Source organism: Oratosquilla oratoria, chromosome 3 (genome assembly GCF_046742065.1).
Source record: "Oratosquilla oratoria isolate Oo_2021 chromosome 3, ASM4674206v1, whole genome shotgun sequence".
Lineage (NCBI taxonomy): Eukaryota > Metazoa > Arthropoda > Malacostraca > Stomatopoda > Squillidae > Oratosquilla > Oratosquilla oratoria.
The window spans coordinates 54,006,376-54,028,875 of record NC_134779.1 but is presented as its reverse complement, the minus strand read 5'-3'; the positions used below and the strand labels follow the sequence as shown (position 1 = coordinate 54,028,875).

The following is a 22,500-nucleotide window of genomic DNA, read 5'->3' as shown; positions in this document are numbered from 1 at the left end:
AACTCTCACCTGAGCGGCTTGCTTTTTATAAGACGAACACCGTACCATCACGCCTCTATGACCCTACAAAACGGAACGCCTTAGTTTAAGGATTAATCGGCCGAAGGCACCTAGGTGAAATGTGGTATGTACTGTATTCCATCAAATTCTTTATGCAGGATCCCAGTAGGAGAGTGTATTTCCAAATGTCATAATGACACAAAAACATATATATATATATATATATAATACATATATATACATATATATATAATACATATATATATATATAATACATATATATATATAATACATATATACATATATATATATATACATATATATATATATATATATATATATATAGAGAGAGAGAGAGAGAGAGAGAGAGAGAGAAGGCTTACACCTTTCACGATGTGTGCTTTACTCAAAACCATTAAAAGTGGCTGGGATGCCCCTCTGTTTCTGAACGCCTCATAATGATGCTTTCGTTCCAAATCCTGGAGAGTTTCGAATTTTAGAGGTTCCAAATAACAGAGAGCATTATGTACAGAGAACCACGAGAATAAATTAATTAGATTTAGTGGGTTTAGTGAATACACAATGTTAGCGGTAAATGCAACATTTGATACTATGGTAGTCGATATACAATGTAACTTAACTAAAACTAGATGGCGAAAATAAAACTAGGGACTTAGAAATTTGGGATTCAAATTGATTAGAGCACATTTAAAGTAGAGAATTTAGATAAGAAATTTGGTATTAATTAGAGTACATTTAGAGAAAGGACTTCGAATTGATTAGACTTAAAACTAATTAAAAGACAAATAAAGAGGAGCATGACCGAGGTGGAGCTCCAAAATTAGGGCCAATTCATATTTCCCTCTCTTCCTCCTTCTTCTCCTCCTCTTCACCCTCCTCCTCTTCTTCCTCCTCCACATCCTCACCCATCACCCTTCTTACTCTTCCTCCTCCTCCTCCTCTTGATCCTAATCCTCTTCGGTTTCCTCATCCTCCTCTTTCTTATCTTTCACTTTCTCCTCTTCCTCCTCTTCCTCCTATTGCTCCTCTTCCCCTTCCACCTTCATCATCTCTTCTTCCGTCTTCCTCCCTCTCCTCTTCACCCCCCTATTCTTCTTCCTTCTCCTCCTTGTCTTCCTTTTCCTTTCCTCCTTGTCCTTCTTATACTTTTCCTCCTCCCGTTCCTCCTCCTCCTCCTTTTTCCTTTCTTCATTCTGTCTCTCTTCTGTTCTACATTATTTTCATTTTTTCCTTTCGCTTCCCGTGAAGCCTTTGCAAACTCAATTTAATGACCTACTTTCATCCATCATCTATTTCATTATATAATTATCTACTTACTTCTTCAGTTGAGGTACGATTATCTTTAATCTGTAGTTCATCTTCGTTCGCGTAGTCTCTTTAGCTAAGCTACTTTGCCTCTTCAATTCCTCATTTCAGACCATCACCCACCTTACCCTCCCCATCCTCCACAGTTCACCCTCCACATTCCATTCTCCACCTTCCCTGTCCTCCACACTCCACCCTCCACTTTCCCTATCCTCCACATTCCACTAGCCACCCTCCTTACCCTCCTCATCCTCCTCCTTCTCCACCCTCATCTTCCTTACCCTTCACACTCCACCCTCCACCTTCCCTATCCTCCACATTCCACCCTCCACCTTCCCTATACTCCGCATTCCACCCTCCACCTTCCCTATCCTCCACATTCCACTCTTCTTACCCTCCCCATCCTCCACCCTCCACTTTCCCTATCCTCCACATTCTATCCTCCTTTTTTCCAATCCTCCACATTCCACCCTCCACCTTCCCTATCCTCCACATTCCATCCTCCACCTTCCCAATCCTCCACATTCCACCCTCCACCTTCCCTATCCTCCGCATTCCACCCTCCACCTTCTCTATCCTCCACATTCCACTAGCCACCCTCCTTACCCTCCTCATCCTCCTCCTTCTCCACCCTCACCTTCCTTACCCTTCACACTCCACCCTCCACCTTCCCTACCCTCCACATTCCACCCTCCACCTTCCCTATCCTCCACATTCCACCCTCCACCTTTTCTATCCTCCACATTCCACTCTTCTTACCCTCCCCATCCTCCACCCTCCACTTTCCCTATCCTCCACATTCTATCCTCCATTTTTCCAATCCTCCACATTCCACCCTCCACCTTCCCTATCCTCCACATTCCATCCTCCACCTTCCCAATCCTCCACATTCCACCCTCCACCTTTCCTATCCTCCACATTCCACCCTCCACCTTCCCTATCCTCCATATTTCACCTTCCACCTTCCCTATCCTCCACATTCCACTCTCCACTCTCTTTACCTTCCCCATCCTCCACCTTCTCCACCCTCCACATTCCCTATCCTCCACATTCCACCCTCCACTTTCCCTATCCTCCACATTCCACCCTCACCTTCCCTATCCTCCACATTCCACCCTCCACCTTACCTATCCTCCACATTCCACCCTCACCTTCCCTATCCTCCACATTCCACCCTCCACCTTCCCTATCCTCCATATTCCACCCTCCACTTTCCCTATCCTCCACATTCCACCCTCACTCTCTTTAACCTTCCCCATCCTCCACTTTCTCCACCCTCCACCTTCCCTACCCCCACACTCCAACTTCCACCTTCCCTATCTTCCACATTCCCTACCCTCCACCCACCTTACCCTACCTATCCTCCACCATCTCTACCCTCCACTCTCCCTACACTCCACACTCCACCTTCCTTACCCTATCCTCCACATTCCACCCTTCACACTCCTTACCCTCCCCATCCTCCACCTTCTCTACCCTCCACCTTCCCTATCTTCCACACTCCCTACCCTCCACACTCCCTTCCCTCCACACTCCACTCTCTACCTTCCCTATCCTCCACATTCCACCCTTCACCCTCCTTACCCTCAACATCCTCCACTTTCTCTAATTTCCACCTTCCCTGCCCTCGACACTCCACCTTCCCTATCCTCCACACTCCACCTTCCCTATCCTCCACACTCCATCCTCCACCTTCCCTATTCTCCACAATTTACCTTCCCTACCCTTCATATTCTACCCTCCTTACCCTCCCCATCCTCCACCTTCTCTACCCTCCACCCTCCCTACCCTCCACACTCCACCTTCCTTTCCCTATCCTCCACCCTTCACACTCCTTACCCTCCCCATCCTCCACCCTCTCTACTCTCCACATTCCCTATTCTCTACACTCCACCTTCCTTACCCTCCACACTCCACACTCCACCTTCCCTACCCGCCACACTCCACCTTCCCTACCCGCCACACTCCACCCTCCACCTACCCTACCCACCACACTCCACCATCCTTACCCTCCACACTCCACCCTCCACTTTCCCTACCCTCCCTCCATCTTCGCCTTCTGCAGGAAGCACAAACACCCCACACTCCACCTCCCTCCTCCCCACCCTCCTCCCCTCCCCACCCTCCAACCTCCCTCCTCCTCCTCCTCCTCCAGGAGGCGCACGTACCGATGCAGCCGAGAGGTCCGAACGTGTACCCCGCGGGGCAGGTGGCGTTGAGGCAGGTGCCGTTGAGGGAGAGCACCTGGAAGGGAAGACACCGTTTCCTCTCGCAGCGGAAGGAGCCTTTGGTGTTGACGCAGCGCCACTTGGGGCCCAGCTGGTGGCAGTCGTCCTTCCCGAGTCGGCACTCGTCGTCGTCTATCAAGGGTTAGGCGGGTTACAAGAGGCTGCGTTAGTTAGAGGGAAGCGTTAGGGGGGCCAGGAAATTTGTGTGTGTGGGAGGTTGTGTGTGTGTGGAGGGGGGGTTGTGGATGTGTATATATGTGGGTATGGATGTACACATGTGTGGGTGTGTATATGTGTGTGTGTGTGTGTGTGTGTGTGTGTGTGTGTGTGTGTGTGTGTGTGTGTGTGTGTGTGTGTGTGTGTGTGCGTGTGCGTGTGCGTGTGTAGTGGGTGGTTGTGTATATGTGTGCATGTGGTTTTGGGTGTATATATGTGTGTGGGCGGATGTGGATGTGTATGTGTGTGTGAGCGGATGTGGATGTGTATGTGGGTGCGGGTGGGTGGTTGTGTATATGTGTGTGTGGGTGTATACATGTGTGTGGGTGGGTGTGTATGTGTATTTGTGTATTCATGTGGATGTGTGTGTCTATGTATGTATGTGTGTGTGTATGTATGTATGTGTGCATATATTTGTGTGTATGTGTGTATGTGTGCGGGTGTATGTGTGTGTATGTATGTATGTATGTATGTGTGCATATATTTGTGTGTGTATGTGTGTGCGTATATATTTGTGTATGTGTGTGCATATGTTTGTGGGTGGGTGTAGATGTTAGGGAGGTTAAATTGAAGCACAGATATAAAGAGCATGACTGTGAGTTTGTTAGTTAGGGAGTTTCCCTAAACTGTATTAAATCTAGGGAGAAGGATGCATGTCAACTCAACAAAGAATGACCAGGGGAAAAGTCCAAGATCTAAGGAGAAGTATGATTAAGGGGAAAGCTGAAAATCTAGGGACAAGTACATATAAAGAAAAAATTCAAAATCTAGGGACCAATATGATTAGGGGAAAAGCTGAAAATCTAAAAGTATGATTAGGGGAAAGTCTCAAGATCTAAGGACAAGAATGATTAGGGGAAAAGCTGAGAATCTAGGGAGAAGCATGATTAGGGGAAAAGCTAAAGATCTAAGGACAAGAATGATTAGGGGAAAAGCTGAGAATCTAGGGAGAAGCATGGTTAGGGGAAAAGCTCAAGATCTAGGGATAAGAATGATCAGGGGAAAGCTCATATTTTTAGGATCTAGAGCAAGTGCAGTTTGGGTGAAAGAACAATGTCCAGCTACAGTCTTTTACCACTTGATGTTCGACCATTGAGCTCCAAATCGGTGTAGACAACGAAGAAGGTTCAAGTCCCGATGCACTCCGTGCAACTTCCTTTCACACGGATCGATTTTTCGCCGTGCGTCGTCGATAACACGACGCCGTGCTTTCAAATAACCATGAATATCTAAGACGCTTTCACACGTAGTCGTAGTCGTGACGTATAAAAGCGTCCATAGACACCCATAGATTATTTGAGAGTACGACGTCGTGTCGTGGACGGCGCACGGCAAAAAGTCGATCCGTGTGAAACGAACCTTAAGGAGTTATCACATTGGGCTATTTTTTCCTCCTACCTCCAATTAATCGGCGATACCGCCCACCTATAGATGTTTTTTCTGCCGTAAGATCACTATGACAAACTATTTTGTTTTCTCAACAAAAATACATAGAATGTCATTTGATATGCTTGAGGATTTTTTCCTGCAGCTTATATCAGATTCCTTTCCAAGAGCTGTGGGCTATAGATATGTTCCAACAGTTGAAGGAAAAATAGCCTAGTGTGATATCGCGGTCCACTCCCACGCCGGAACTGCTCCGTGTTGTGTTACGCAGAACACGACTTTGCAAATGCTTTAATAGGTTTGTCACATTTGGGCTACTTTTTCCTCCCACATCCTACCTCCAACCTCCATTTGAATAAATAGAATATGACTTTGCTTTGGTTGTCGAACACGTTGTTCGATAACCAAATACCCCGTTCACACGTTCACACATCACTTTAGACACGTGTCTGTCGAACCGCGTTCGACGAGCCGTTGGACCGTGTGAACCCCCTCTGAGGACATTTCACCAGTATAACTAACATTCGTGTAGGTTTACGATATATATAAGACGGAAATGTGATAGTTGGAGATTTGTAAAATGAAATATTGTAACCAAAGTCGTTTTTACACAAACTCTCTACGGTCGGCGCAGTTGAAGACGGCTGTAGAAGCCCAGTGTGACAACTTCACTTTTCCAGAAAGGAGGACTCGAACTCTTGACTCCCAGTGGTTTCAAGCGTCAGGACTGGAGGCAGATCGAGTCCTACTTTGTCAGCGAGCGAGTTCGTATTTGTATATATATATATATATATATATATATATATATATATATATATATATATATATATATATAATATTATATATATATAATATTATATATATGTATAATATTATATATATATATGTATAATATTATATATATATGTATAATATTATATATATATATGTATAATATTATATATGTATATATGTATATATATATTTATATGTATATATATATATATATATATATATATATATATATATATATATATATATATATATATCTTCATAGCGCAATCGGTTAAGTCAGTGGTCACTTGTTACGTGTGAATGGGGGTTCGAGTCCTTCGCTTGACCGCGTATCAATTTCTGCCTGTATGACTCCGTCGAGTTCATCAACGTTGATGGCTTAGAATTAAAATTGTGGTTGATATATATATATATATATATATATATATATATATATATATATATATATATACACACACACAAGATAAAGCTTATAAACGCACCTGCACGACGATGTACCTGTACATGTGCTGCCATTACAACCAAGAAGTGAGTGTACACCTTGAGGCTCTTACCTTCGCACTGTCCGGTGTTGTGGTTGAGTGTGTATCCGGTGCCGCACCCGGCGACCCGGATACAGGTGAAGGATCCGATGGTGTTGTCGCATCGCTGAAACCGACCGCACGTGTGTTGACCCAGTTGGCACTCGTTTACGTCTGCAAGAGACCATAGGGTCTACACTAGGTAGTTCCATGTCCATTGCCACCTATCATCCCCTAACCTTCTCATAAAACAACCGATAGATTCAGCTGAAGCTATCGGTTGGTAGACGGTTGGACTGATATATATATATATATATATATATATATATATATATATATAGATATATATATAAATATATATATATGCATATATATATATGTATATCTTTTTATTTATTCATTTTTTATTGTTTTATTCATTTTATATTCATATAATTATTGATCTTGTTTTATTTTGTTTTGTAATTTTGTGACTAGAAAAAGCCACATGTTTAAAGATTCGTCTTCTAAGTCTAACTTGATATTTACTTGTTTACTTATTACTTTATTTTTTAGAAATAAAGTTCCATCCCTACATCCCAACCCCCTTCCCTCTTTCCCTCCTTCCCTCCTTTTCTTCTTCCCTTCTTTCTTCCTATTCTCCTACCTCCCTGCTTCCCTCCCTCCCTCCTTCCCTCCCTTTCTCCCTCCCTCTCCTCCTCCTTCCTTCCCTCCTTCCTCCCTTCCTTCCTTCTTCTTTCCCACTTACCTTCCTCCTTCCCTCCTTTTCTCCCCTCCTTACCTCCCTTTCTCCCCTCCTTCCTTCCGTCCTTCCTTCTTCCTTCCCTTTTACTTCCCTCCTTTTCTCCCTCCCTTCCTCCTTCCTTTCCTCCATCCTCCTTCCCTCCCTCCCTCCTTCCCTCCTTCCCTCCTTCCTTCCCTCCTTCCCCCCTCCTTCCCTCCTTCCTTCCCTCCTCCCCTCCTCCCCTCCCTCCTTCCCCTGCGCACCTGTGCAGTCGCCGGTTTGTTCGTCCCTGTGGAATCCCTGGCGGCAGTCGCAGCTGAAGGATCCCTGGGTGTTACGACATCGCTCGTCCTCGTCGCAAGGGTTCGTCTCGCACTCGTCCACGTCTGCGGCAGATCAAAGACACACACACACACGTCACAGGACATTTGGTGGAAAGGGAGAGAGGGGGGGAGAGGGTAAGAGGGAAGGGGAGGGAGGTGGGAGGACGATGGGGAGAGAGGTGGAGGGGGAGAAGGAAGACGAGGGAGTTGGGAGAGGAATGGGGAAAGAGGAGAAGGGGGGGAAGGAAGGGGAAGGGGAGAGAGGAGGGAGAGGGAGTGGGGAAGGGAGAGGGAGTGGAGAGAGGAGGAGAGGAGAGAGGAAAATGGAGGGGTAGATGGAGAGGGATGAATAAAGAGGAGAAGGGGAGGGAAAGAAAGGGAAGAAAGGAGGGAGTGGGGAGGGAGGAGGAGGGGAGAGGGAGGGAAAAGAAGAGGGAAGGAGAGGGAGTGGGAAGAGAGGAAAGGGGAGGGGTAGAGGGAGAGGGATGGAGAAAGAGGAGAAGGGGGGAGGGAAAGGAAATTATTTCTTGAGGGGTTTCCGGGTAGGCACCCTTCCCATCTCGAAAAAATATTATAATGGAGAAACTTCGTGAGGCATCACCGGTGACAGGGCGATAAGCTTTATGTGGTGTAAGATGAGAAAGGTGAATAAGTGAAATATTGTGATCACATATCTGGCAATATGACGGTGAAGGACGTATATCAGGTAATTGGGGAAGGACCTGTAGGGGAGTTTTGGGACCGAAAAAAGATGATAGTAATAATAATAATGATAATTATAATGATAATTATAATGATAATAAAGATAATGATAATAATAATAACGATGATAATAATAATAATAATTAATAATAAAGATAATAAAGATAATAATAATGATCATATTAATAATAATAATAACCATGATGATAATAGTAATAAAAATAATAATAATGATGATATTTGATAATAATAAAAATTGTAATGACAATAACATTAATGACAATTAATAAAGATAACAAATCGGTCTTCTGGTGTGAGAATAGTATTGTGAATGGATCTCCGTCTTGCGTGAGGACAGAAACTCTTCAAAGCTTCTCGAAGTCTTCGGGTGCAGACGACGCAAACAGGTCCTCCCCAGTCTCGTCTGCAAGAGGCGAACTTGCTCCTTCAGGAGCTCGCAGAGTCTCTTCATGTCTTCGTGGGGCCTCGCCCGATGACACCGTCAGGTGAACCAATTCGCCCGCCGACGACCGAGCGCGAGAAGGAAAAATTCGCTGGACTCGCTTTAACTCTCGAAAGCTTAGTTGAGGCCCTATTGGCCGGCGCATAAGACGCATTTCTTTTTCTAATGTATCAAAAAGAATAATCTACATCTGTCGCATTATTGTATTTAATGCTCAGAATCATAAATTTCTCCCCTTTCAAAGCCACTTTGAAATAACTTTCAATAAATGCATGATGAAACTAGTTTGTTCTGCAAAATGTCCTTGTTATTAATATAGGGATACGCTTTAAGCGACGGTGCGTCTTATACGTCGGTAAATACTGTAACTAACCGTGCAGGATAGGGAAGTTAGTAAGCGGAGTTGAAAGTAGAATTACAATCGACTGTGCTCCTCCAATATATTGAAGAATAGATATATATTGACAATATCTAAGTACTTACTGAATGATGGCAGTACATATTTTGTGTACGATATTGACATTACACATTTTCTGCATAAATATTGACAATATTTTATTCTAATGTTGACAGTATTTCCTATATGTTGGCATCTAAAAAAATTCTGCATATCATTAATAGTATTCTACGTATAATTTTGACAATATTTAAGAATCGTCTGTATACTATTGAATTTTTTTCTGATATTGTCAATAATTGGTTAACGCCGATCGTCATAGAGGAGTCGTTAGGGTGTTTGGTTGACTATTTGAAGTGAATAGCGATTTATGGTTGAAAAAAGCATTGATATATAATTGTCGTTAATGAATATTGCTGAAGCTAGGGCCTCTTAAGAATTTTTTCTTCATTTAAGAGTCAAAACAAGAGCACAGTCAAGCTTGAAGCCTTAGATTTTTTGGTTTGTATTTTATATATATATATATATATATATATATGTGTGTGTGTGTGTGTGTGTGTGTGTGTGTGTGTGTGTGTGTGAAAATTATTATCCATGTGAACAAATTGCTAAAACACGGCAAAGGAAACATGGACTGGGAGTGAAGCGTTTATTTTTGACGTTTCGTCTACTGACTTTTTCAAAGGAATGACCATACTGGATTGTGCAGAATTTATATATGCACTTGGTAGCTCATGGAGGTATGCGAGCGTGGCGCGCTGTGCTCTGATTGGCTCGCTCAGATGCCCGAGACAGCCGATCGTGAAGCGCTGAGGTTTTTGCCCAAGTGAAACTGCCAGCCTACTATTGATGTTGGGACAGGTAGTGATATATGGAGTTTCTGTTGATTTTTTGGTCTTCTTATCCATGCCTTTGCGTAATAACTCGGCCCAGTTCCATTGTGGGAGGTGTCCAGGTTCGTTCACATGCACCACCATGGCGTTGATAAGCCTATGGTGACGGAGGTCGGCCTTATGCTCCCTGATCGTTGTGTTTAATCCTTTCTTCGTCTCTCCATAGTATGCCTTATCGCATGAGGCTTATGGGATTTTATAAAAAGACGCTGTCCTCCCTCTACCTCATTTTGGTCCCGTTTCTTACTATATCACCGATCTTCGTCCCCGATGTTATCGCTACTTTTACCTCTGTGCTCCTGAGCATTCTAGTAATATCTACCTTCTCTGAATTAGGAAGCGCCTTGTATGATGTCCTGTTGGAGGCGTTGTTCTCTCCTTCTTTTGACTTGCTTAAATTGATTTCTTCCGCTTTTCGCCTTAAGCTCAGGATCATGTCCTTGGTTAGCCAAGTTTCAAGAAGGCTTCCTCACTGCAAATCCTGTAAGCACGTAGGAAGAAGCCTACAACAATCCCCTTCTTTGTCCTCTCATTATGTGCCGACAGGTAGTGTATGAAGTCGTCACGGTTCGTAGGCTTTCTGTAAACCCTAAATTTGGGGCCCTCAGTTGTCTTAATCACAAGGGTGTCCAGAAACGGGAGGTTTCCCTCTTGTTCCTCTTCCATAATGAATTGAATCTTTGGATTCACTCTACTTAATTTTCTGATGCCTTCCAGGGCGGACCTGGAAGACATCAGGAGACAATTAAATAGAGTGAATCCCAAGATTCACCATGGAGGAGGAACGAGAAGGAGACCTCCCGTTTCTGGACACCCTGATAATTAGGACCAGAAAATCCATAGCAGCTGCATATATTACTACCCGTCCCAACATCAATAGTAAGGCTGGCAGCTTCACCTGGGCAAAGACCTCAGCGGGCATAGTGCTTCACGATTGGCTAACTCGGGCATCTCAACGGGCCAATCAGAGCATAGCGCGCCACGTTTGCATACCTCCATGAGCTACCAAGCGCATATATAAACTCTGCACAATCCAGTATGTTCCGCCAATCGACGCAGTTCAGCGAGCGCTTTCGTCTAGTAAACATCTCCCTCGTGGGAGTTCGTCGTCGCGGTCTCGATAAGTGAACATCTCTGTAACCATTACTAACCATCACCCACCACGCACGTGATCCACATGCTTGCAACATAGCGAGACCCCTCTTGCTTACCTTGCATTTCCCAGAACATACATCTAACGCAGCACATTTCAAGACAAACAAGATATAGATACCCAATGTCACCAGACTAACCTATTAAAATCCTTTATTACAACTGCCCTATTATACTATCCTCGTGGGATACATCCTACTCAGCAGGAACTCGGATTTTGTCGTCACGGTCTCGAAGAAAGTGGGCACTAGACCCCCGGCCACCGTGGACCAGCATTCACTGAACATCGATTAGCCTGTCTGGCGACAGCTCCGTCACGTTGCTTAGTGAATTTGTGTCACCCAGTTAGTGTGTGTTATGTAGGGTGCAGTGGAAATCGTGTAGTGAATCTCTAGTGAAGTATACAATCGTGCTGGTATAATAGTGTAGTGAAGTATTCCGTGTGAAAAGTGCGTTGTGAAGTGTAAAATTGTGGGCATCCCACCTCCGGCCACTGTGGACCGGCAGTCGCTCAATGTCGTTTGGCCCGACCGCTGAGTGCTCCGCCTCGACGCGTAGTGAAGTGTAAAATCGTGCTGGTATCGTAGTGTCATAACTTAGGATACCTTGAGGCAGTGCAGTGAAAATCGTGAAGAGATTGTGGTTTTAAAATTAGCGTGTGAAACCGTATAGTGAAGTATTCCTCGTGGATTTCAGTGCATTACCCAATTAGTGCGCGTTATGTAGGGTGCAGTGGAAATCGTGTAGTAAATCTCTTGTGGGAAGTGTATAGAGAAGTGTACAATCGTGCTCTTATAATAAGTATAGTAAAGTGTTACGTGTGAAAAGTCCGTCTTGTTGCTTAGTGAATTTGCGTCACCCAGTTAATGTGCGTTATGTAGGGTGCAGTGAAAATCGTGTAGTGAATCTCTAGTGAAGTATACCATCGTGCTGGTATAATAGTGTAGTGAAGTGTTCCGTGTGAAAAGTGCGTTGTGAAGTGTAAAACTGTGTTGGTATAATAGCGGGCACTCCTCCTCCGGTCACTGTAGACCGAAAAAGTCAATAGACGAAACGTCAAGAATAAACGCTTCACTCCCAGTCCATATTTCCTTTGCCGTGTTTTATCAAAACACACACACACACACACACACACACACACACACACACACACACACACACACACACACACACACACACACACACACATATATATATATATATATATATATATATATGTATATATATGTATATATATATATATGTGTGTGTGTGTGTGTGTGTGTGTATGTATGTATGTATGTATGTATGTATATATGTGTATATATATATATATATATATATATATGTATATATACAGTATATATATATATATATATATATATATATATAATATATATATATATATATATATATATATATATATATATATATATATATATATCAATAAATATCGATGAAGATCGGGACTCGTAAAATGTCTTTGTGTTTTTGAGGGTCGAGTAGAGAGCAAAGCCAAACTTTTGGCCAAACGTTGACGTCATGCAGTAAACGTTTTCTGGCGCGGAACACAAACGTTTGAACTGAAATGCAGTTTGTTGAACTCAAGGATTTTTTTTTTAAAAGGACATTTAATCCTCGCACTGTTAAGTGTGTTAAGGTGGAGGCACACTAGGCTAGCATGCTACTCCGTTTCAGTAGAAACGTCTTCGGTTTCAATATTCTAGACTTCCGTAAGAATATCTCATTAAATTGTTCCACAATGCTGATTGGAATAATTCCAAGATTATAAAATATGAAAATCATACAATGAAACGTAGATGTTTAGAATCGGCGTATATATCCCTCATAGAAAATATAAATCAGAATAGTGGATTTTTTACAATAAACAAACCATTGGCAATTTTAATGACAAGTAACAGGCAATTTGCGCAAATTGTGTGTACAACATTTTAATGTTTGTTTCTCCCCGCAAGGCTCGGGCTATAATATAAGGAGTAAAATGTTTTTCATCGATGTTATTTCTGAAGAAGCCCTGCTGGGCGATACGTCAAAATATACTGGACTCCCATACTCTGCGTTTGGCCTCTTCCCTGGGTGTGACTTCCCTTAGTTCGTCATTTGCCTTCTCACTATATGACGCAAGACTAATTTGACATTTGGAAATTTGAAAAAAACAAAAGATCGTAACCGAAGTCGTTTCTACTCAAACGAAATAACAAAAGCAAGTAGCATGCTAGCGAGAATTGCCTAGCGGGCTGCCACCTTTAAACGCACACCTTTTTTTCCAAATTGGATATTTTCTTTACTAATTTTGCCGAATATAGTTCGTGAGCTTAGCCTAATTGTTTAATTTTGTAGTATTTCCTGATCTCCTCCGCTTATGTATAAATATATTTATTCCGCCAATATCTTTAACTCAATTTTATCGAATTTATTTTCATATATTTATTTATTCATTTATGCTTAATCTTCAAGTTCAAATGAATAGCCATGGTTGTCTCTGTTATCTCAATATATCGAGGACCTTAAGATAACACTATTAGAAGATAAGATGAGGAGCCTACACCAGAAGGCGCTGAGTAGCTGCGGCCGAAGCCGTCACCTTTGCCCTATGCGTTATTTGATTTCTTGAGGCAGGTAACATACAGACACTGCTGGGAATCGGAGAGGAGTGCGGGACTCGAACCCTCGACTACGAGGTTGCGAGACCAGCACGCTGCCGATGACGCCACCAGTGAACTTGATGTACAGATGAGGAGGTACATTCACCGAGACTTTCGGGAGGAAACTGTCATGGCAGTAGTTTACGGTTTACGAAAACAATGACAAACGCCATCATAAACTATTTTTTTCGAATACATTGAACCAAAAGTGTCGGAGAACATTTTTCCCTCAGCTGTACAAGTATAGCGAAACAGCTATGTAAGCATTGTTGTTTCAGACAACTAAGCATATAGCATGTGGACAGTATATCTATAGTACACTGTTGTCCAGCCTCCATACTGATCAAATAATTTTTTAATATCATTATCAATGTTGTTTTTATTATTATTATTTGCAGCGTAATTCATTGCCCTGTCCTCTGCAAATGACAATAGTAGTGATAATAATGATTATGATAATTACAGGTTCACCTGTAATAGTAATTATTATTATATTTTTGTCATTATTACTTTTATAACTATTATTTTTGTTATTGCTATCATTATTATTATCATTTATTATTATCATTATTATTATGATCATCTATTTTTATTATTATTATTATAATTTATTCTTATTCTTATTATTATAATTTATTTTTATTTTTATTTATTATTATTGTTATTATTATATTATTACTTATTATTAGTTATTATTATATATTATTATTATTATCATTATTATATTATTATTATATTATAATATAATTTATTTTTATTATTATTAGTTATTATTATATTATCATGATTATTATTGTTACTACTACTACTTCTACTACTACTATTTTTTTAAACGCTATTACTACTACTACTATTATTATTATTATCATCCTTATTACATAATTATGTTATCTTTATGTCTATCTAATTTTTTGTGAGTTCTCATTGTCCTCACAAGTTCCCCTTGAGTGGTTCTGCGGATCCCAAGTTTGGACAACACTGGACTATAGACTTAACGATGTGAGAACTGGGTTAGATTACAGCCACGTCACACAAAACATTCTTACGAACAATAAGAGGAAAGAAGGATTACGTGAGATGTACACTTGCGGACAATGATGCTGACCCACGCTTTATGAGGAATTATACGTATATATCTATCGTTGTTGGGCATTAGATATATATTTCATATATCATAATTTCCCCATGATTAAAGTGATTATTTGTCAACAGCGTTGAATAAGTACAACAGTTACATTCGCATGGTCAGTTCCAATTGTCCGCAGGTGTCCATGACGTCACCTTCTCAACCTCGAGAGTTGTTTTGTATGACGCAAAGCAAAGAAAGTTAGTCGTTCGGTACCTCTGCAGCTTCTAAGGGCGAGGTTGTACACAAAGCCGTCAGGGCATCCTGCCGGAGGCGGTGGGAGGGGAGGGAGAGGTGGTGGGGTGAAGGTGTGCGGGCCCCCCGCCCCTTGCGAAGCGTTAGTCACCCCCTCAGGAGCAGTGGGTGCTCGGGTCGGCTCGGGTTTCTTCGGCGTGACCTTCGTCGTCGTCGTTGTTGTTGTTGATGCGGGAGAGGTCTGAGTGGTAAGGGTGCTCGAGAGGGTGGTATTGGGTGATGGTACGCACTCATACCCGCCGTGGACGTTGACACAGACCTCTCCAGGACTGCATAGGTGTAGGTCTTCGCGCGCGCACTCGTCCACGTCTGGGGGGGAAAGCGTCGTCACCAACCGCAGCGTCGTCGTTGTCGTCGTCGTCGTCGGTAGCCATTTAGGAGCACGGGAAGGGAAAGCGTTAGAGGTTTAGCCTTTGGGGCGTTGTTGTTAGGGTTGGGGACTTTGTGTGATTAGGAAAAAGGTTGTCTTTCTCTCTCTCTCTCTCTCTCTCTCTCTCTCTCTCTCTCTCTCTCTCTTTCTCTCTCTCTCTCTCTCTCTCTCTCTCTCTCTCTCTCTCTCTCTTTCTCTTTATCTGAGATGTAGATTACCTCAATGCAGCCACTCACAGCCGTTTTAATGAAATCTATGTTCTACAACATAGGTAGATTGCATTGGACCAACATTGCATGCAATAGTTTAACTCATATCGTGACACACTGTACAGTATGTAGGGATGAAGTCTATGCAAATATCACGAGGTTATTACTGAAGGACAATATTGGTGTGTGTGTGTGTGTGTGTGTGTGTGTGTGTGTGTGTGTGTGTGTGTGTGTGTGTGTGTGTGTGTGTGTGTGTGTGTGCGTGCGTGTGTTCACGTGTATGTTTACAGCCTTACATTCCTTAGCAGCAAAAAAACATAATTATTAAAATTTGGCAATTGTCACAATACCATCTATACTGGAGGGATTAGTATAAAACATTACGTGCAGACAGCGTTCTCGTTAGGTTAGGTGTGGCTATGACGTCAGTGTGGGGAACCAGCCGAGTGTACATACTCGCAAGCAGGACCAAGGGCATACCAATAAAGGAGACCATAAGTCCTAATACAAGAGACCATAAGGTCTGATGCAATAGACCATAAGGCCGGACTTAAGAAGGGAGTTCCACTTACCTGTTTAAAGATGTGAATATTTTTCTTTCTCAGAGAAAACACCACTCAAGGATGAAGTCTTTTGTTAATTGTACTCGTAGAACATTTCGTGAAATGTTTTTCAAGGCTTCGTCTTCGAATTGTGTTTTTACTACCACTTGCCTCGTTTCACCAACACACTTGTTCCTCATTCTTAAGCCTCGTTTATACGGGGCAAGTTGAGTGGCAAGTCAAGTGAGTTACTTGCTACAAGTTACCTGCCGTGTGCAAACATCAATTTTCTTTGTCAAGCAGATGTTTACACACAGCAAGTAATTTGTAGCAAGTAACTTGCACGCTTGACTTGCCTCTCTCCTTGCCCCGTGTAAACAAGGCTTTATACTCAGTGAGGATGTTTGAGGATGTATTGGGTGTTCACTTTCTGGCTAATATCCGGAATTAACCCTCTAAGTACTGAATTATATTTTGTTTAGATTTTTATTAAACTCATGTTTATTATCTTAATGATATAAACGTTTACTGCGTAAGTTCTTTCAGAATGAATCATACACTAGTTTGTGGTATACTTGTTTTTTGCCATCCCGTACTTGTTTTAGTGTTAATAGCATATATACAAAAACTTTTTTGTGTGACCATATGGTCACACTAGTCTTTCAAGGGTTAAGATCTACCAACTGCTCATAGCATGAGCACTAACCATCAGAGAAGGAAAGACACTTTTCGTGAATTGGAATTCCTATGTCAGCGTTTCAAGTCACATACAGAAAAGTATGTTTTGACTTTGTTCTCATGCTATAAATGTAACAAATTGCGAAGACGAGTAAGGTAAGGAACTGCAAGGACACAACCACAAAAGAGACAATGACGTAGAAGTCCTCGACTCGTCTACTAGAAGTATGAATGTAATTGGCAATTACCGACAAGTCTATCGAAATAAACACCAAAATGTGAAGACTGAGACTTTGTTAGTACGAAGTTTCGATTGTTACGGTTTTATCAAGTACTAATGAAGGCTCCATCCCCACAAGCTGTATATATATATATATATATATATATATATATATATATATATATATATATATATATATATATATATATATATATATATATATATATATATATATATATATATACTACAAGTATGGTAGATTTTGTAAACACAGATGTATGAAGACAAGGGACGGGAATCGTGGGACACAGGAAATGCCTTATTAGGTGAATTACACTACTCGACCGGTTTATACTGATGCCAGCACCGACTCTTGAGAAAGACGTACATCGAAACCAGTCTAAGAGTAGTATTATTCATCTAATGAGGGGCATTTAGTTCCCTGGTGGCGTAATCGGAAACATGCTGGTCTCGCAATCACTTAGTCGTGGGTTCGAATCCCGCACTCCTGATTTCCAGCAGATACTGTGACTTACCCCATTAGTTCAAGCGCACGACAGGGCATAGGTGACGGCTTCGGCCGATGCTATGCGCCTCGTGGCGTAAGATCCTGCGTTTCCCTTCCCCTGTCTACCACTAGTAGGAGTGTTAATACTGCATCTCCGAATAGAAGAAGGAGCAGCCACGAAGGAAGTCTAGTCTCCAAGAAGATCAAGAAGAGTTGTCACTGCGTCTCGAGTTCAGTGGTTTCCGAACTATCTGAAATGACGTCCCCTTTTTTGCTTCCAACAGACCCGTACCCCTAACTTTTTTGTGTTTATGTGTATATGTTTTATTTATATTTTTCCATTCGTATCTTAACAGAAACCAGGGTTAGGTATTTGATAGATCTATACTTTGCATGTATGTAAAGACGGATACTTGTTCTTGGAATGATTTCATTATTATCATTAAACAATGATTTTTAAGCAGAAGGCTTCGCGTGCGCCCCCCCCCCCCACTGTATCCTCCTCACGCCTCCTTGTGGGCGGAGGGGCGCCCTCTAGTTTGGAAACCACTGTTTTAGCTAATCTACCAGAAGAGAGTTAGGGCAGGACAGCCTCTCTGAAGCGAAGAGTAGAGGAATCTTCAGCTTGACATGCAACTGAAGAAAGACGAAATCAAGTCGACTCGACTTTCCTCCGACGTCCTATGGTCGCACATACCTACACAAGTCCGCCGCCTCCGATGCCAACGGAACCCTGGGTTGCACCGGTCCCGGCCTCGACCTCCTCCTCCAATCACTCCTCCTCCAATGCCGCCTCCTACTTCTCCATCACCTCCAAAGCCTCCACCGCGGCTCCTCGAAGACTCCTGTTCCGGGGAGGGAGGGGAAGGGTGGGAGTAGGGGGGGGGAGAAAATTATGTAAGAACGAATGATCAAGCGAATGGAAGGCACTTCATCGGTCATCCGAAACTGACCCATAATACACAACAATGTAGATGTGTAGTTCCTATCTACATTATTAAGATACTGGTGTTAGAAGCCAAATCTAAGGAGTCTTTTCTTTACTGTTCCAGTGTTCTTTCTGGTTTATCCACACAATGCAACCTCTGAAGCAACCTCGGGGGGTTGCCAGGTTTTACATACATATATACAAATTTACAGTGGTGCCATATACTGATCGGGTACATAAAAAAAGGGTTCGTCGCGTCGGGTTAGAGCGACGATGACAGGCGCCGGACAGGCGACCTTGTCATTGTAGTCGAGGAGCGCGGTCTCTTTTGTCTGACGCAGATGTCAGGGCGTTTCCCCTGAAACACTGGCGAGGCTTATTGTTCAAGCAGGGGTTGCATAGAAGCCGGGTCTTCGGGTCACTTCGAACAATTGAATGCCCCTTGCTTGAGATCTGGAGGAACAATAGATGGTCCGTGGAGAGTTGGTTGGAAGACGTTGGAGTACTTCTTGCTCTATATGCGTGTATGTGCACGTGTGCACGCTGACATCAAAGGGGTTTATAATAGATTCTCGGCCAGCTACTACTCACTCTCCTCAGTAAGAGTGGTGCTCATGAAATACAAGAAACAATACAAGGCCTTTTCCATGACCTTGGCATGAAAATACATACACATAATGTTGAAATAATGGTGGTATCGGGAAATACTCATGAATAAAATTAAATAGACTTTATTGTATGAGCATGCGGAAGTAGATATTATTTCCGTTCACCTAGTCAAAAATACACATGGAATTGTCGCTCGATTGCGAAGATTATAGCGGGGAAGGGGAACTGGAGGTTTTGGTGGAGAGGATTGGTGATGGTCCTCTATTGCAGGGGTAGTGTGAGTTTGTGAAGAAACAGTCTCTATGTCGAGGCCACGGGGGACTCTTTTGATATGATCTTTGTGCAAGACGGTCTCCGTAAGATCGTGCAAACTGAGTGTTTTGACTTTGTTCTTTGACTCATGTCCAGTGATACGATAGGTTCCAAAGAATTTAGGGGAGAGCTTCGAAGTAGGGGTGTGGTTAAGAGTGTAAACAATATATTTAATTTCGTAGGGACAAACTCTGACTGATTTGTTATGCAAACGGACCATTTCGTCCTTTTTAGATGAAGAATATTATGTATTCTTTTGAAAAGATAATTGAAATTTGCTACTTTGACCATGACATAATCATTGCAATTTTAAATGGGAGGTAATTCTGAAGGAAGATCATATGGGAGTTTTTTGTCCGAGCTAAAGAGGACAAAATGGGAAGATTCCTATAATGACCTGTTAATGGAACTATTTATATAAGTTTGAATCATGGGGACATGTTTATCCCAAGAAGGGTGAAGATCAGGAGCAAGGTGTCTTAGAACATTGAGAATCTTTTTATTCTGACGGTCAGTTAAACCATTTGAACTAGGGTGATAAGCAGTAGTGTTGCATGTCTTGATTTGAGAGTAATTACAAATGCGCGAAAGAATATCAATGTTGAATTCAGTCCCGTTGTCAGAACTCAATATTTTGGCTGTAGTAAAGGGGGATATGAGTTCCTCAGTAAGGGTCTTTGCTACGTGTTGTGCTGTTATATCAAGTAGGGGGGAAGAATACAGAATCGTAAAAAATGGTCGACACAAAGAGATATTGGTTTCCAGTGTGTGTAAGTGACAACTTGAGAAGATCAACAGCGACTGTGTCGAATGATTTAGTAGGTGTAGGATAAGTTAGAAGTGGAACATGACTGCTTATATGACCTTTGTGAATTGCGCAAGGGTGACAAGTGTTAATGTAGGCGTGTATATCCTTCCGCATGGTTAATCAGAAGTAGTGCAATCTGGCTTGTGTAACGCTTGTGTAACGCATTGTTGATGCCGCTACGATCATTGCGCGTAGAAGATGATCATTGGCTGTTGGTCCAGTGACGTGCGAAACGCGATTCGATGTTGGAGAAAGGAGACTGTCCAACTCTTCTCGGTGTTGGCCTGAAGGAGGCGGGCGTTGTGGATACTGGAGAATGCCGCGTAGAGGGTTTTCATCGTAGTAGATGCTGGAGGATGCAATGCAGCGGTGCTCCGTAGTAGGATGACGGATGAAGAGGGAATTGCTCGTAGTTCGTGTATAATGGAGTTACTCAATGTAGAGTTGCCTCGTAGCAGAATGGTGGACGATGCAGCTAAGAGGGGTTTTCTCGTATTGATGCTTGGCAATGCAAGGGAGAGGGGTCTTTGCCTCGTGTGTGATGCTGGATTTCAGCGAAGATTGTAGCGTTATGAGATGGCTATGTTAAAAACGGAGCCGCTGTCGTATTGTTGCTTCGGAGGAATGATAGAGTTGTTGGTTCGGGTCCCACTTCTGACACGAAAATATAGATGAGTAGTTTCTATCTCCATTATTAAGATACTGGTGTTGGAGAAGCAAAGTCTGAGCGGTGTCTTTATTGTTCCAGTGTTCTTTCTGGTTTATACAATGTAACCTCCGAAATAACCTCGGGGGGTTGCCAGATTTTACATAAATATATACAAATTTGCAGTGGTGCCATATACTGATCGGGTACATAAAAAAAGGGTTCGTCGCGTCGGGTTTGAACGACTATGACAGGCGCCGGACAGGCGCCCATCTCATTATAGTCGAGAAGCGCGGTCTCTTTTTTCCGACGCAGTTGTCAGGGCGTTTCCCCTGAAATACTGGCGAGGCTTATTGTGCAAGCAGGTGTTGTATAGAAGCCGGGTCTTCGGGTCACTAGGAACAAATGAATGTCCCTTGCGTGAAATCTGGAGAAACAATAGATGGTCCGTGGAGAGTTGGGTGGAAGACGTTGGAGTACTTCCCGCTCTATCTGCGTGTGTGTGTGTGTGCGCGCGTGTGCACGCTGGACATCGAAAGGATCGATAAAAAAAAGTTATGCATATATATTTACACTCTGTATGTATATATATATGTGTGTGTGTGTATATGTATACTCGCACACACACACACACACACACACACACACACACACACACACACACACACACACATATATATATATATATATATATATATATATATATATATATATATATATACACGAGTATAATGTGTGTTTTACTACATCTTCACAATTTTGTGTACAAAACAATACATCATAAAGGAAGCAATTTATAAAGAAATACATTAAGCATTCCATAGCTAAAAATCATATGTCCATAGTTCTGATATCACAGGTCAGCTTCGGATGTCCGGAGTGATATACAGGCGAGCCAGGAGCCTCATCTATGTGTCAAACTGTGTCCCACGTTTCTTCACCCTGCCAGAGGTCTTTTCTTTCCCCCCCGCCTGATCAATGGTCCCAAGGTGAAGTAATAATTTAGCCCACTTCGGCTGCTCCTCCTGGACCGACGGAGCTTGTCTGGATTGAGTCCATTCCGTTCCAGAAACATCTACTCATTTACTCACCCGCCCACCTACCAACCAACCAACCAGTCGTGTATGTGTGTGTGTGATTCACCATAGTCTTGGATCACGTGTTGGTCTCGTGATCGACAGCTATTATCCTCCCGGATGAGAGCTCAGAGCTCTAATATACCCGATCTATGGGTGATGCTGTGACCTTATACACATACACACACATACGCGTGCGCGCGCATACACACACACACACATACAACTCCTTGTCCAATAGAGTTGGAGTGACGGCTCGCAATGTAGCGATGTGTGTGTGCTTGTGTGTGTGCGCGCGCGTAACCACACTAGATACCAAACCCCGAAAAAAGAAAGAAATAGTTTCCCCAGGACCTATTCGTCACACTAGATGACAATCACCACAAAGAATGTTTCACAAGGACACTGACATATTTCACAAACAAACAAACAAACAAAAGCCAAGCCATGTACCTCCTCTACT

General features: G+C 42.6%; 1 protein-coding gene across 11 annotated transcripts in view; it reads right to left on the bottom strand.

Annotated features, from left to right (window-relative positions):
* LOC143022668 (uncharacterized) overlaps positions 1–22,500 on the bottom strand; it is a 95,667-nt gene that overhangs the window by 21,122 nt on the left and 52,045 nt on the right. For 7 of the 11 annotated variants that reach the window (XM_076181009.1, XM_076181002.1, XM_076181016.1 and 4 more), the window contains 6 exons: positions 22,491–22,500; positions 18,356–18,503; positions 15,093–15,440; positions 7,439–7,561; positions 6,485–6,625; positions 3,495–3,686 (listed from right to left, as the gene is read on the bottom strand). The exon at positions 22,491–22,500 is cut by the window's right edge and continues 187 nt beyond it. In XM_076181009.1, coding sequence (XP_076037124.1) covers positions 3,495–3,686; positions 6,485–6,625; positions 7,439–7,561; positions 15,093–15,440; positions 18,356–18,503; positions 22,491–22,500 — 962 coding nt within the window. The remainder of the gene's footprint in view (positions 1–3,494; positions 3,687–6,484; positions 6,626–7,438; positions 7,562–15,092; positions 15,441–18,355; positions 18,504–22,490) is intronic. The other 4 variants (XM_076181023.1, XM_076181035.1, XM_076181046.1 and 1 more) reach the window with 4 other exon arrangements.